This window comes from Urocampus carinirostris, chromosome 8, assembly GCF_059441175.1.
Source record: "Urocampus carinirostris isolate Australia breed hairy pipefish chromosome 8, RoL_Ucar_1.0, whole genome shotgun sequence".
NCBI lineage: Eukaryota > Metazoa > Chordata > Actinopteri > Syngnathiformes > Syngnathidae > Urocampus > Urocampus carinirostris.
The window spans coordinates 28,243,734-28,260,379 of NC_142356.1; the positions used below are offsets into that span (position 1 = coordinate 28,243,734).

At 40.3% G+C, this 16,646-nt stretch overlaps 1 protein-coding gene across 1 annotated transcript; it reads left to right on the forward strand.

The window, feature by feature from the left end:
- Nucleotides 1–4,678: 4,678 nt before the first annotated feature.
- atf4a (activating transcription factor 4a) lies at nt 4,679–11,649 on the forward strand. Its single transcript, XM_088342211.1, has 4 exons — nt 4,679–4,906; nt 7,767–7,925; nt 8,854–9,129; nt 10,366–11,649. Exons 2-4 carry the CDS (start codon nt 7,886–7,888, stop codon nt 11,085–11,087), a joined length of 1,038 nt encoding a protein of 345 aa, XP_088198337.1. The 5' UTR covers nt 4,679–4,906; nt 7,767–7,885; the 3' UTR covers nt 11,088–11,649.
- The last annotated feature ends 4,997 nt before the right edge of the window (nt 11,650–16,646 follow it).

Genomic DNA, 16,646 nt, shown 5'->3' on the forward strand with positions numbered 1-16,646 from the left:
TGGGGGAAAATACTCAACAGAAAAATTGTTTAGCAAAAAAAAAAAAGTAATTGTCAGAACCTGAACAGACGGAGGGCCCAGACACGTAACGTTTTCATACAAGCTTTATTTTACGGTAATGGGGCAGTCATGTGCGTGATCACAAACGCCAGCGATTCGGCGATCGCTGGGCGGAAGAAGTAAGACAGAGAAGTCAGGCGCGGGAAAACCGGAAGCCAGAGGCAGACGAGATCCAAACCGGACAGGACAGACAAGATCGATACCAGATTCTGGATACAAGAGCAAGAAACAGGACAGGACCGGACAGACGGGATCAATACTGGATACACGAGCAAGATACAGGACGGGATCGATACCGGATACTGGAGAAAGATACCGGACAAGACGGGACAGATACTGGATACACGAGCAAGATACCAGACAGAACGGGTTCGATACCGGATACTGGAGAAAGATACCGGACAGGACAAGACAGGTGGGATCAATACCGTATACACGGGTAAGATACCGGACAGGACGGGATTGATACCGGAGACTGGAGCAAGATACCGGACAGGATGGGACAGATACTGGATACACGAGCAAGATACCGGACAGGACAGGATCGATACCGGATACTGGAGAAAGAGACAGAACGGGACAGACAGGATCGATACAGGATACTAGAGAATGATACAGGACAATGCAGGACCAATGGAATCGATACCGGATACACAAGTAAGATACCGGACGGGACAGACGGGATCGATACCGGAGACTGGAGCAAGATACCGGACAGGACGGGACAGATACTGGATACACGAGCAAGATACCAGACAGGACGGGATGGATACCGGATACTGGAGAAAGATACCGGACAGGACGAGACAGGCGGAATCAATACAAAATACAAGTCTTGCAAGTTCAGAGGTTTGTTGACGGACTGACAAGTAGTGAATGTGAGCACTGAGTTTAAGTCGGAGGGAAGCCAATCGTGCAACGAGCAGCTGCTGGCGCCAAACAAGCGGGCCCAAGTAAGACCAATGGGCAACCGTGCAATCAGTTTTTTTATTTTGGTTGAGAAAAAAATATATACTGGGTAAATCTATCTATATTCAAAGCGAATACATATATTTTTTTAAGAGTGATTTTAAGGTTCTGTTGGTAGTATACAAAACCATGCACTGATTTGCTCCCTTTTATCTTTCAGATTTAATTTCACTCCATGTTCCGGTCCGAAGCCTTCGCTCTGAAAATGCTGGTCTACTAGTGATCCCAAGAGCAAAAATCTTGGCTTAAAATACGCTTTTATTCTCTATCTTATAAATGACCTATATTTCCTGTTGACAACATCTGTGTATTGTTTGTCAATGCTACATCCATTGCAGCCTGGTCATCCTGGAAGGGGGATACCTCATGTGTGGTCCCTTCTGAAGATTACTTCATCTTACCTCATGTTGAGGTTTTCAGTTTTTCCTTGCCCTCATGTAAGTTTCAGATCAGAAGATGGTGCAGTCTGCAGTTTGCAATAATCTGTGGTCTGTACAGCCCTTTGAGACTCCTTGTGATAAAGGGCAATACAAATAAACACGACTTTTTAGACTTGTCATTCTAAACCACGCAATGTACACAGTTGACCACGTGGAGCCGCTGAAGTATCAAAATACGACATCATGCGGTCAGAAGTATTGGGCCACATATGCGTAAAACTAACCCAAGAAATTTAGACCAGAATTAGACTGGAATTGACTCAATTGTCATTGATAATAACGGGGTGTACAGTGTTCACCAATAGATTATACACTACCGTTCAAAACTTTGGAGTTGCATAGAAATAGCTTTATTTTACAGAGAAGCATTCTATCAATGAAAATAACACGATACTAATCAGAAATATACTCAATAAATACACTGTTAATGTGGTAAATGTCTATTTTTTTGCTGCAAATTCCGGATTTCAAATGCAATTTCTATAAAGGTGTTTAAAGGCACATTTCCAGTCAGTAGCACTCCAATGTTCAATAGTACATTCATAGTATCGGTAAATTGTCTAAGAAGCAATGCCAGAGTGACTAATCGGGAAGAACGGGAGAGTTCCCAAATGGCCGGCTCATGTCAACGAGGAGTTTGGGCTGGCTGGATGAGAAAAATAATTTTAACATGTATATGTCCCTTGCACCGTCTAGCCTTACCCGTGCATTCATTCTCTAAATGAAAATCGTAGTAGGGTACAAACGTGGGTTCGAAAGTGAGGTAATGTATCCGCAAATAAAAGTTAATTCATTTTGTGCGATTGACGAACGTTTTTCATTGTTTTTCATTCCGTGGTTTGGCTGTTGGAATCGTTTCTCATACCTGTCAACTTAAACATCTTTCCCGTATGTTATACGTTCTTCGGTTATTTCAAATTGTGTACGCCGTATAGCCTTTTTTTTTGTACGGGAAAATTCAAAAAAGTCATTTTTTGTTAGACTAGATGCTGAATTAATTGTTTATTTATTTGATACAAATAATAAACATATTCACATAAATTACCTTTATTTATATTGTAGATAGTCTGTCTTGCTATAAGTAAATAGGTGCCGCGTTGTGTTTTTATGGTTTGTTATCACTCAATATGGGAGCCAATTGGCTGAGGTTGACCGGTATGTATTCAATTTGAATTAAGGCTTTAAATAGAAAAATAATATAAATCACTTTCGGAATAAATAGGCAATTTTTTACAAAGTACTGCATAGAGACTGCCCTAAGTTTTAAGAGTGGTGCAATGAAATAATACAACTCCTAGCAAAAAGTATGGAATCACCAGTCTTGGGCAAGCCCTTACATTTTATGCTGTAGAAAAAACTCAGATCGCAAACACGAAACAATCGTTAGGTCATTGCGAAGTGCAACTCCTTGGCATTCAGAAACACTAAAAGAAATGAAGAAAAAACATTGCAATGGTCATTACATTTTACCTTTATAGAGCAAGTGCAGGAAAATGAATATGGATTGACTCAATTCTGAGGAAAAAAAATATGGAATTAGTGCATTTTGAGTAGAAAAAAAGGACACACCCGGTCAATTTCCTTTCCTTGATTGGGCACCCGGCTTAGATTAAGTCTGCCCGTTAGTCAGCAGTAAAAAAAACGTGCAGTTATCACACCTTGGAGGCTGCTTGGACTAAATGGATTGGCAAGAATCATGGCTCCAACAAGAGAAATGTCTCTTGACACCAAAGACAGGATTTTCAAACTTCTTGAAGACGGTAACTCTTCTCGTATGGTTGCCAAAGATGTGGACTGTTCAAAGTCAGGTGTATTGATGATTAGAACTAAGTACAAACTGTTAAAGTCAAGCGTACTGGTAGGCCAAGACATGTAAGCGTCAAGACAAACAACTAAAGGCCATACGTCTTGAAAACAGAAAATGCACAACAAGACAAATGGAGAGGAAATGGGAGGAAGTTTGGGTCAATGTATGTTGCTGAACTGTGCACAATCGCCTAAAGGAAATGGGATTTTCACATAGGAAAGCTAAAAGAAAACCGTCGTTGAAGCTTAAACACAAAAATCAAAATTGCAATGGGCTACGGAGAGCCAATCATGGACTGGGGATCACTGGATGAAGGTTCAGTGATGAGTCACGAATCTGTATTGGACAAGGTGTTGATGCTGGAACCTTTGTTTGGTGCAGTTCCGGTGAGGCTTTGGTCAGATCTGCAATAAATGCACACATTTACCTTGAAATTTTGGACAACTTTATTATTCCTTCAATTGATAAAAGGTTTGGGGATGATTAACTCATTTTTCAAGATGACAATGCATCATGCCATACAACAAAAACTGTGAAAGCATTCCTTGGAGAAAGACATATCCAGTCAATGTCATGGTCTGCAAAAATCCGAGATCTCAACCCAATTCAAAAACTGTAGTGGAGTTTGAAAAAAACTGTTGACAGCAAGGCCCCAACCTGCAAAGACGATTTGGCAACTGCAATTCAAGAAAGTTGGCACCAGATTGATGAAGAATACCGTTTGTCACTCATCGAGTCCATGCCTCAGAGACTGCAAGCTGTCATAAAAGCCAAAGATGGAGCTCCTAAATACTAGTAATATGTTTTGATTGTTACTTATGTGTCTGTTTTTCATGATGGCATATTTTTTTTCCTCAGAATGGAGTGATTCCAATTTTCTTCCCTGTGCTTGGTCCATAAAACTAGCATTTGCTGACCATAAAACGTTTTTTCATCACTTCGTTTAGTGTTTCTGAAAGTCAGGAAATTACACTTTTAAAAACCCTTTTTAATTTTCCATGCTGTTTATCTGTGTTTGTTCTACAAAATGTAGCGGAGTGATTACTTGTCCAGGACTGGCAATTCCATACTTTTTGCGAGGGGTTGTAGCGCATCATAACGGTAATGCAATAAATGGTGCAATAACATTTAGTCGCAACAAAAAAAACATTTTATAGGTTTTGAAGCCCAGTCAAACAAATGTTGACATTTCTATTTGACCTATATTTTATTGTATACGCTTGAGGTTTAACCTCACCGACAAGAACACATATGTCAACCAATCAAAAGGCGCAAAATCAAGGTACGCTTGTTTAATGAACTAAAACAGTCCGTTGACTGAGGGAGGAGGCCGGTTTCAGGGGGAGGACAAACCGACTCGTGTACATGCGCTGCAATGTGGAGTATATCCAACAACCCTTGGGCGGAGGGACACGCTAGGTAGTGCTTCGGTGTCATATAATCCACAGAAGCAGCGCTCCTTGCTAACATTCGGTTGTCTTCGTTCTCATTCTTACGTCTTTTGCGTTTACTCTTGGCAGCTATCAAATGATCATCATGGCAGTTTAAAGGCGGGCGGTGGCAATTTGGGCAGCGGCATCAAACTGGCAGGGCATCGGCGAAGGGCACTGGCAATTTCTGGCAACATGGCGTAAGTATTCATTACTCAACATTTTATGTTAGTTTGGCGTAACGTTTAGGGACGCTGGGGAATGAGTCGTACACCAAATTCATTAATCTACGATTATTTAATAGCCGATATGGTTATTGTTAAACTTGAAGTTTGTTTTTATAAGTTCGGTGGTCGAAAGGAGTCGCGCCCCGGTCGAGCAACTGTTGTTACCCTAATTTACTTGGTAACCTAGTTAAATGTCTTAGAACAGCCTCAATAATGTTGGACAACAACATTGGTCGTTATTCGTCGAATGCAACTATAATTTCGAAGCCGCGTCATGTTAATGTACATGAGACATTTTGACAACGTGGCGAGATCAAAATGGCGCGCAGGCTCATTTTTTTAAAGCACTCGTCGTTTTTCAGCGGACTACTTGACAGGAAAATGGCGGGCAGCGTATTTCCCGGGGGCGGAGTCACCGGGTTTCGGCATGACCAAATTAGGAAATGTACTCCGGGGTTTAGGGGCGGGCCGTTTGGGCTTTACCATTGTAATTGCTAAGGATTTGCTAAAATTAGCTTCTCCTCCCCCACGTGACATAACAGACTCTTTTGACGTGATGCTCATGGCTCCCCTTTTAAGATAAATGATTAGAACTTTTAAACATTTTTGTTTCAGATTTTGTAAAGGTATTGCTAAAATTATCGAGAAAAAATGTTCAAACCTCACATTGTTTATTTGCTGTTAATAGTGTCAATAAAATTGTTCAAACCATCTATAATAGTTTAGTCAAATACAAAGTGAGGGGGGGTATCTTGGCACATCATTACTGTTCACTCAGTCAAAATAAAGAAACCAAATCCAGAATATGACATTGATTTAGCAGATTTATACTAAATTGCTTATGTCAAAAAAAAAGATCCTGATTACGAGCACGGCGGTGGAGTGGTTAGCGCGTGTGCGGCACAGTTCTGGGGTTATGAAATCGAATCTCCTGTGTGGAGTTTGCATGTTCTCCCTGTGCTTGAGTGGGTTTCCTCCCACATTCCAAAAACGTGCATGTCAGCTTAGTTGGCCGGTCCAAATTGTCCCGAGGTGTGAATGAGCGAGCTAATTGTCTGTCCCTGTGTGCCCTGCGACTTGCTAGCAACCAGTTCAGGGTGTTCCCTACCCACTGCCCGAAGATAGCTGGGATGGGCTCCAGCACCCCCGCGACCCAACTGAGGATAAGCGGTGCAGATATTGGATGGATAGGATACTCGCTTAAAATATGGAATTTTACATTGGTGCCCTTACATATGATCATGTTCCTGGAACGAATTCTGATCATATCTCTTAATTGTTCGTGTAATGAGTGAATTTTGAAGTCAAGTCACATTTATTTGTATAGCCTTTGATCACAAGATGTCTCAAAAGACTGCAGAGGATTACCATTACACCATCCCCTGATCTTAAACCAACATGCGGGCAAGGAAAAACTCAACCTCAGCACGAGGAAAATAAGAAATTTTGAGAAGGGGGTCTCACAAGTGGTAATCCCCCTTCTAGGATGACCAGGGTGCCATAGATTGAGCATTGGGTAACAGTACACAACATAGCAAACATAATTAAAATAAGAAATAATTAAAAACTAATCTCTTCCCAAACGCTCAGAAGAATTCTAATTAATCCTAGATTGCTATAAAACACACCTTCGGGTCACTAAAACACATTCAAATAACAGTTAAAAATACAGAAACGGTGATCTAACCAAGATTGTATTGGTCAGTTGGTTGGATTTCCTAACCACTAAAGCTTCAGGAGCCCCATTTCCTGTGATGTGTCTTGGGCAAGTACAGCCTGGTGGCGCCCATCCTTCTCCAGGCTGACATATTTTTCGTGACCGCGGACCTTGCGTGTTAGGCGAATGTGCTTACTTACAACTGCACTGCAGAAACCGTGTTGTATGGGAGGCGTGACTCACCACGACAGACTGGTGAAGATTCGTAAGCACTTATTGTACACCTAAAATTAAAATTGCTGCAACTTTAAATGGTCTTACACAAAAAAAATACAAATACATTTTCAATCATATTTTTATCGACCATTTTATTTTTTATTTTTCACCTTTACCCTTTTATCTGGATGCGCAACCAAGAATCCACCAATTATTAGTATTAAGAAGAGGCTGATAGCCGATATTTGGTGCCAGTATTGATTTGCTGTAAAAGCTTAAAGCATTTTGATGTATTTTTTATAAGGGAAAAAAAAACAGACAATATTTTATAAATTTAATTACGATTTAAACAGCACCCTGAATTCTTTCACAATACATTAGAATTTTGACACTATTAACATGACAATTTTTTTATTTATACCAAAAACTAACAGTGCAGGAAATATAATTATGATTAGAAAAACTTATAAAATTTCTTAAACTTAAATTGCTCCTTATTTTTATTTTATTTTTTTAATTATTATTATTATTATTAATTTTTTATTTTTTTGGCATTAAAAAAAGTCAATACAACCAACATGCCACTTTTCTAGATTTTTCTTTTTAGCGAGAGAAGCGACCTCCTTCCCACTTAGCCGAATCAATTCGATACTTGATTTAAAAACGACCTTGCTGCAGAATACAGGTACAACAGATCAGGTCTGAGGGTGGGAAGCGTACGCGCTACCTAAGACTTCCTGATGCTGATGGTTAGCGATCTCTAGTGGTAGCCTCTGGGAAGGCTAGTAACTTGGATTTTCCTTTGTATGTAACATAAGATTTTTGTTCCCTATAAGTCTCGTATATGGAAATTTTGCCTGGAGGTGCTCGTGGATAGAAGTATGACTGTATACTGATTTTGGTTTTTTCTTTAAAGCACAATGCTTGAATTGCCTTTTTTTTCCCCCGTTCACTCCACAGGTCTCTCTTGGCAATTCCCCTGAGCTTTGCTCTACTCGTCAGCAGTACCGAACGTCTCGACTTCCGAACGTCCCCACACTTTGTTGTCCCAGATTTAACGCCGACCATACGCTACAGCCATGATGCTCGCATTGGAGGCCGTGGAGGCCCTGAGCTCAGGTGTGCAGAAAAGACTGACACGAGCATCATATCTGCAGATGCAGAATTGTTGTTTTATGTTTCTTCCAGAATGTAGTCAAACATTTAGTCAAGTGCAGATTTTATAGATTTGGGACAAAAAAATTGCTTTAACGCTATTATACTAAATGCACTAGAGTTTACAATAACTTGACATTTTCTATGTTAAAGATATGTACAGTAAATATAATTCATTAAAAATAGTTCCTCTTAAAGGGGCATAGTGTGTTATTTAGCGCCTCATAGCGGTTAAACATGTTAAATTTGGTTTAAAAATGCTTATATTGACTTGATAAGGTAAAATAGATGATTTATCATAAGCATCCATTTCATTTAATTTCCTTAGGTAGAAAAGCACGCATCCATTTTACATAAAACAAGCTTCTCCAGAACGAGCCTGAATAAAACCATTGCAATCTCAGTCAGCTCATTAATGAAGTGCGTGTAAGTGTATATCTCAAACCTTTTTTGGGGGTTTGGGTTGGTGTACGGTCTTTACTTGAAGCAGGTCTTTTCTTACTCTCACCATTTTCATGCTGCATAGAAAACAGAAATTTAAAGCAGCAAAAAACTTGCTGGGAGAATGATGTCACTCTCTGGCATCCCCCTGAGCCCACATTCCTTTTAACTGATGTGTTCCGCTCCAAACAGCTTTTAAACTCAAGATCCGAGCAGGTAGGGACTGTGGGAAATAAACCATAAAGGCTCTTTGAACTCAGTCCGGCATTTTTAACACGTACTTGAGAGAGAAAATATTTTACTTTCAACATTGGGAACACCTCAAATGACAACTGCACCTTTAATTTTACCGTGCCTTCATAATATACAGTAAATATTCAGGGAAGATTTGCCACATCCTGTATTGCCAATTCGATTCGTGTTGGTAAATGACCTCCAACCTCTTCCACAGGGCCCTTGTTTCTGATGGCTGACCCAATGGGGCCCCTTCTGGACCAAGATGAAGAGGAAGCGCTCTCACCCACCTCCTCGCTCGGGGGGGAGGTCCCGGGTTCGTCCCCCCTCTCTCTGTCTCCCTACCACACCTTGCTTTCTGTCCCGTCCCCTCCTCCTGGCCACCCCTCACCCTCCTTTTTGGAAGGCAAGGCCGGTTCTGACATGACCTCGCTGCCGTGGCTGGCTGCTGACGACTTGCTCCACGCCCACGTGGGAGAGGACAACGCCCAAGGTGAGATTGACATTTGACGAAAAGGCTGCAGGGTGAACAGTAATAGTTATTCGGCTTGTAGTACTTCGTTTTTCCTGAAGCACATTCTATTACAATTTTTGATTAAATTGAAACGCAATTAAGCTAGTTTTACATAATGAGTAATTTTATTTGACCCGATATAAATATCACTCTAGTCTACCCAAATTAAGAAAACATTTTTACGTGCAATTTAAAAAGAAATTATTAGAGTTTGTTAAAAGGTCTTAGTACATAAGCAAGTACTGGGTTGAGGTTTGTATGTGGAGTACTTGTCTGTCAGCAACATGTGGTGGCTCACTAATATGTCATCTTATCAGAGCAGAGGTCATATTGGGCCTAAAAAGTCCAGCCCTGGCCTTACCAATTAAATTGATTTGCAGGACTGAGCCCAAAGCAAACCTGATACCTAACACAAGACATAACATTTATTTTGTTTATATTTCTGTGTGCAGAGGCTACATTAACTGACAATTTTTCTATCAGTGATAGATTTTCTTTTAAGTTGACGTGAAATTTTTAATGCCATCCATCTCATTGACTGGTTAAAAAATACGTCATAAACCAAGGGCGTTGCTTAACCAGTTAGCTAGTTAAACAGGTTCGTGGTGGCTCTAAATTTGAGGCGGTGTGAGAAGTTGCGGTTATTAAGAAGTGATGTGAATCAATTACTGCCTCGATGCCGTTTGACGTCATTTCTTACATGGCAATAGCACAACTAAAATGTCACATGCGTCAACAAGTCACAAGCCCAAAACCAATGAGAAATAACTGCTGCTTTTTAGAGAATGGTTAATATTAAATTATTTGGTACATAGGAATGAGTACTGAGTGTTATGTAAATACATTTTGACTTGAGCAGCAGTAGAATCTTTTTAAAGGAGGCAAATTTGCTCCCCGTGATGTCTTTTGGGCTAACAAGTGACTCGCTCTATTTTTATAGGTGGGACACTGAGTCTTTTGTATTGCACCATCCCCCAATGCATAATTGAGCATTCTGTCCACCTCACCTTAAAAAAGCCAAAAGAACCAACTATTAGGGTTGGGCAGTGGGCCAAATAGTTACAAATATGTAACGAATAAAACAACTGTGCAATCGTACCATAATGGTCAATATAAGAAACTGGCATGTTATGAAATCTCCTGCAGGTATCTAATATTAAAAAGAATCAATTGATCAACCACAATAGTGTTTACCCAAAACTGATATGTTTGCAGAGGAGGCCTTCGCAGGCATGGACTGGATGTCGGAGAAGATCGACCTGAGTGACTTCGACCTGGAGTCACTCATCGGCTCCTGTTCGTCGGACGAGGCCCCCGGTTCCCCCGAGGAGCTCCTGGCCACCCTCGACTCCCACATGGATCTTGACCTGGGGACCTTCCCCGTAACCCCACCTGAAGACGACCGGCAGCCCGAGCCACCGGCCATCCTGAAGTCCGAGCCCTGCTCCCCGGCTCCGTCTCCAGGGTTCTTTGATACCGACACCAAGACGCCCCTTGCCTCCATCCTCCAGAATGCGGAGTTCCCTGCTAAGGAAACTCTGCTCTTATCGCCATTGCCCAGCGACTGTGACAGCGACTCTGGGATAGAGTCTTCCGCCGGCTCCCCGCAATCCAAACCGTACATCAGACCCCAACCCCTCTCTGAATCTTCCTCTCCTTCCCCGAAACCTAAGGTGAAGTCCGTGTCCGGTGCTCCTAAGGTCGTGGAAAAGAAGCTGAAGAAGATGGAGCAAAACAAGACTGCAGCCACACGCTACCGCCAGAAGAAGCGCGTGGAGCAGGAGCAGCTCAGCGTGGAGTGCGAGGCCCTGGAGACCAGGAACCGGGAGCTGGCCGAGCGAGCCGACGCCATAAGCCGAGAGATCCAATATCTCAAAGATCTGATGGAGGAGGTCCGCAAGCACCACCGTGGCAAGGCGAGCGGCAAGGCCAAATAGGGAGATGGTCAGGCGAAGAAGCATCTGTACGTGCTTATGTCTCCCAGTCGGCTGTCAATCTGCAATCCGGTTACAAAAATGTAAAATGGCTCCACATGCAAAGTTAAAATGCGTTTGAGGCTGTCAATCTCTCCAATAATTGGAAACCTCTTGGCTGTTGTGTGAATCGAGGTTCAGTGCCCTCATCAACCCAATGATCCCCGATTCAAATCGGTTTCTTTACCTGGACTGAACATTGAAGTCCCATTTTGTTGTTAAAAGCAATCTCAATTAATAGTCCCCGAGTAGAACCCACCAATCCCGTCTAGTCACCGTAACCTTCCTCGGATCCAGAAAAGGGCCTCTATTTTATGTTCTGTATTTTCCTGTAGGCCTGTGTGCTTCTTTGTGTGTACATATTCTTTGTAGCTTTCTAATACAACTTGTCTCTTTGAGGTTTTATTTAAAAGAATTTATGGGGGTCCCAAGTAGTTGCCGCGCTCTTGGCTTGTAAAAATGTTCAAGCGACCTCTTTCTGTCTCAACTGTTTTTCTAATAAACTTCTATTTCTTTCAAAGCACAAGTGGTGTTTGTGTTTTGATTTTATGGTATAGAAATATCTCTGACCCTTACAGATATGTCAAAAGTTTTCTTTTTTCACTATAGATTCAAGGAACATTAACTTGGAAATTTTAAACACTGCAATTATATTGGTCAACACTCGATTTTGTACATTTTGCACACATTTTAGATTCTTTTACCAATTGTCTTTAACCACTCGAATTTCAAAATAGTTTGGGTTAATGGATCTCTAAATGAAAGCGCTCAGGTTTTCACTTGATTTGACTGAATAGCTTGATTGAAATTGTGCATCACGAAGCGCCACATCGGCGGTTAAAAAATACTAATGTTCATGCATTTTTGCATTCGATCAATCCTGTCAACCATGGCCAATGTATTCCCTTATTAAGAATGCAATTCCCCTTAAGTGACGATACACCTACAATCACATAAATGCACCTATTCACTCACAGCAAGACTGAAAATTCAAATCAGATAATGTGTATAAACAAGTTCATTTTACTTACCAAATGAGCAATTCATCTTTTTTTTTTTTAGTTCTTTCCCCGCTTGCAGTGAATTTTGTTCTTTATTATAGGTAGTCGTGCAGGGTTTTGCAGGCATCATGGTAAATGGTCTGCATTTATATAGCGCTTTTCAAGTCGATGAAAACCTCCCGAAGCGCTTTAATATGTGCTTCACACTTCTCGTCGGCTCCAGAGCAGGGGAATGTATAATATTCTGAAAAATAGTCTGTGTAATAGTGTAATAATCTGTGAAGCCCTAGACCCTTTGTGATTTAGGGCTATACAAATAAAAATGACTTGACTTACCCATTCACACACCAATAGCGGCCATGCAGCCATGGAAGGTGCCGACCTGCTTATCTCGTCTATAAAGTAAATGCTGATCGAGATTAACATTGGTTAATGTACCGCAACAATATTAGCAATCCACAACGACGTCATTGCTACCAGCGACAGAGGATTCGGATTAGACCCAAATGTGAGGAAATCAGTCTAACAAATAATCATTTATTCCCTGTACAAATATTATTGAACAACATTATTGAATATTATTGAATTAGACATGATTAAACAACATATAAAATATGGGGAAAACCTATAAATTGGCAAAGTTATTGAAATGTCATTTATTCAAAAATTGTATTATAACAAGGTTTACTTAAAGGGAGCCAACATAATTATCTATTTTTATGCTACTGACACCTTCAAAATGAGTCTAGTTTGTATAATCCATTGTGCCTTTTAGCACTTATTTTTGCTTAATGTACACAATAGAGCAACATCTAGTGGTCAAATAATACACAGCCTCCTTGTAAGATGAGCCTGTGTGTGGGGTGAACTTAAAACCTTCACAATTTACACTAAATTACTTGCTAATAACTGTCCTATCTAATACTAAATGATTTATTTGCCTGACTAAGCCTTGAAATAATTTGTAGAACAAAATAGCACACGACCACACGTATTCACAGTCATATCACATTTATTTGTATAGCCCTTAATCACAAAATGCCTCAGAGGACTGCACAGGCAATTCCCCTTAAGTGAATTATCCCCGGATCTGTAACCAACATCCGGGCAAGGAAAAACTCAAAACCTCAAAAGTCAGGAAAATAAGGAACCTTGAGAAGGGGCCACACAAGTGGTAACACTCCTTCCAGGCTGCCTATGCAGTTCTGAATGTTGCATTGGGTAAAACAATACACAAAACATAGTCAACTTCAATGAAAAACAAAGTCAATGTGTAAAATTGCCCAAAAAGTCTACAACAGCAACGGTGCAGCTTCCCATCTCGGCCGTCTGGTCGATGCAGATGATGACATGCTTCAGGTGAAGGCATACCTGTCAAGCTCCAGGGCTCCATGTTGTATTTTCCTTTACAAAATAATCTTACACCATATTTTTTTTTTTCAAACGTGTTTATTCATGTAGTTTAACATGTTACGTTGTAAGTGGGTTTCGTTATATCATATATATTGTTAATTAACATTTTTTTGTTGGATACTGAGTTGCTCGACATGAATGAATTATTGTAAAAAAAGTTCAAAAACTAAGTAGCTTGAATGTTCACTGTAGAAGGAAAAAATAGACGCAAATATAATTAAGTAGATTAATACACTTTCTTATTCAAATTCATTTTCTGCATTGAATTATTGTTGGTAATATACTGATTAAACCTGTCTTTTTTCATTTTCTCCTTTTATACTTCCTTTTTTTCTTTACTTCTTTATACAACAATAATGATTCATAATATACAGTGGAACCTCGGTTTTCGAACGCCTCAGTTCGAACAAATCGGAGTCCGACCCAAAATTTTGAGAAATTCTTGCTTCGCTGTGCGGTCAAAAAATCGGAGTTCGAACGCCGGTAATGCGTACGCTAGGGTGCGATCTGAGCGGCGTACGGGTGTAGATCGCTCTTTTCCTGACCAACTGTTTCGTTTTGCTTTCGCTTTTAATATCGGTGTACGAAGTGTTTTAGCTCCTAATTACGCCTCCGAAAAAAGTCAGTGCAAGCAGCAAAGTTGCTACAGGTGAAAAAAGAAAAGTAGTGCGTACAACAACTGCATTTAAGAAAGAAATAATAGCAAAATATGAAGGAGGTGGAGTGTCTGATCTTGCTAGGGAATACCCCACCGTCCACCTGCGCCTTCTGCTGACCACCACAAAGGTAAGAAATCCTATTCATAATTATTTTCTTTATCCTTTTTTTAATTTTTACACGTTCATCTTTCGTACGGAAGATTACGATAACACGAACGTACGATTAGGCTGGGTTAGCATCAATGTTCCCTCTAATTTTCCACGGGTCTGAGCGTTCACACAAAGTCGGTGAGCAACGCTTGAAACAACAGTGAGCAACCATAATCCCAAGTGTGGCAAGATAATTAATTATCAAATATGTCCAAAACTTGACATCAAGTTACATTTTGCTGAGTTTCCGGCAATGCAAAATTATTTTTCTCTTTTGAATGAATTGACTCATGTACGATTGCAAAGGTTGTTTGTTCTTACAATTCTTTCTCAAGATACCCATTTCTTTTTATTTCCTGATATATTTTGTCGAATAATATTAACATTTTCTGGGGCTTATTTAGTCGGTTGTAAGATACAGAACTGTACTTAATCACATTTTTTAGTGGAAGTACAATGTTGGCAACAAGATTCACTTGATATAATTGGAAATTATTTGAATAGAACACAAACTTTTTCTTCTTTTTTTCTACGTGTTTTTTCTACTTTTTTAAAATTCCTTAAAAAAAAATCTCATTGTGTTTCCTTTTTCCGAGGTGTTACTTTATTCTTTTTGTTCTCTATTTACTTTTTTCCTACATTTCTTTCTTTTCATTTTTTCTGGCTTTTTTCTAATTTTTTCCTTCTTTTTTCCTTTTCCTTTTTTCTCAGCTTTTCACTACTTTTTCATTTTGGTATTTTTTTCTTTTTTGTTCTATTCCCCCCTTCCTTTAAGTCATTTTGTGCATAATTTTACATAATATTTGGTCATGTTGGGATTAAAGAAGCAAAAACAACCTGAAGAGCCGAGTTTAGGAACCTTGTGCGCTAGCTAGATTTTCTTGTGCGCTGAGAATGTGCGAGCAGTGCGCAATTGCGCACGCGCGCAGCTTAGAGGGAACACTGGTTAGCATTATGTTTACGTTGAACATTCAAGGTAAACATTCAGGGTGTCGGAACGGAGCCCAACTTTCAGGGTGTTGGAACGGAGCCCCCTTTCCAATGAACCGCTCACCACTTATTGTGAAGACCCGGGTGCTAAATGACTTGTAAACGACCTGATTTTTTTATTTTTACATGTTCATGTTAGCGTAATCTTTCGTATGGAAGTTTACGATAACGCGGACGTACGATTAGCCTGGGTTAGCTTTATGTTTACGTTAAACATTCAAGGTAAACATTCAGGGTGTTGGAACGGATTAAAACGATTTGCATTATTTTAAATGGGAAAAATGATTTTGGTGATTGAACAAATCGGTGTTCGAACAGGGTTCTGGAACGGATTATGGTCGAAAACCGAGGTTCCACTGTAATGCATCAAAGCAAGTGATCCGAAAAAGCGAGCCAATAAAAGCCGGTTCTCTAAAAAGAGACGGACTTCCTTTCACTACATAACTACCACATGAAATCCGAGGCGGCAGATGCATGCGCACATAGCATCAAACCGCTGGCTTCCTTTGCAACAGAAAAAAAAAACGATACCGAGATAGAGGCTACTGTGGCGAACTCGTTTGACTTGATTGATTTGCTGTTTCGTGATAGTCGGTGTATACCGGATGGTACCCATAATTGACAAATTTGCGGTTTTCCGTACAGATTTTCTTGTACGTCGTACACGTCTTGAAATGCATAATAAACGTACTTTGTAGGGCAAAAACGTACAGGTTGACAGGTATGTGAAGGTCCTGGTCTGTTGACTCGTCTCAATATGTCCTCCTTCATTTCCTCACCAAGCAAGGAGCAGGAAAGGACAGCAAGTATGAGGTCGACATCAGTCGTCAGCCCTAGAAGGCCCTCTGACTTCCACTCACGTTTAAACAATTTCCAAATCGTGTAACTAAATTTCGACATTCCATGTGTAAATTGAATTCCAACATTTTCCCTCGCATGACCGAAACTAAACACTGTCCGTGCAAGTCTGTCACACTCTAACTCATGTGGCGAGCAGCTGACGCGCACATGCTAGGTTGAAGCTTCACGGCCCCTAAACTAATAAGTCTCGTGTCCTACTTGAAGTCCTACTTATGTACTTAAGACAATTATCGGATACTCTTTCCCAGACGAAATCCAGACAGATCAACACTTTGATCCCCTTTATCGCTGTCTTTGCAGTCCTGTACTAATATTTGATAGATAGATAGAAATAGATAGATACTTACTTTAATCATCACCGCAGGGAAATTCACATTTCCAGCAGCATTCCTTCGCTGAGAACAATACAATAATAAAGCAAAAAGAATACAATATACAAATACCCAATG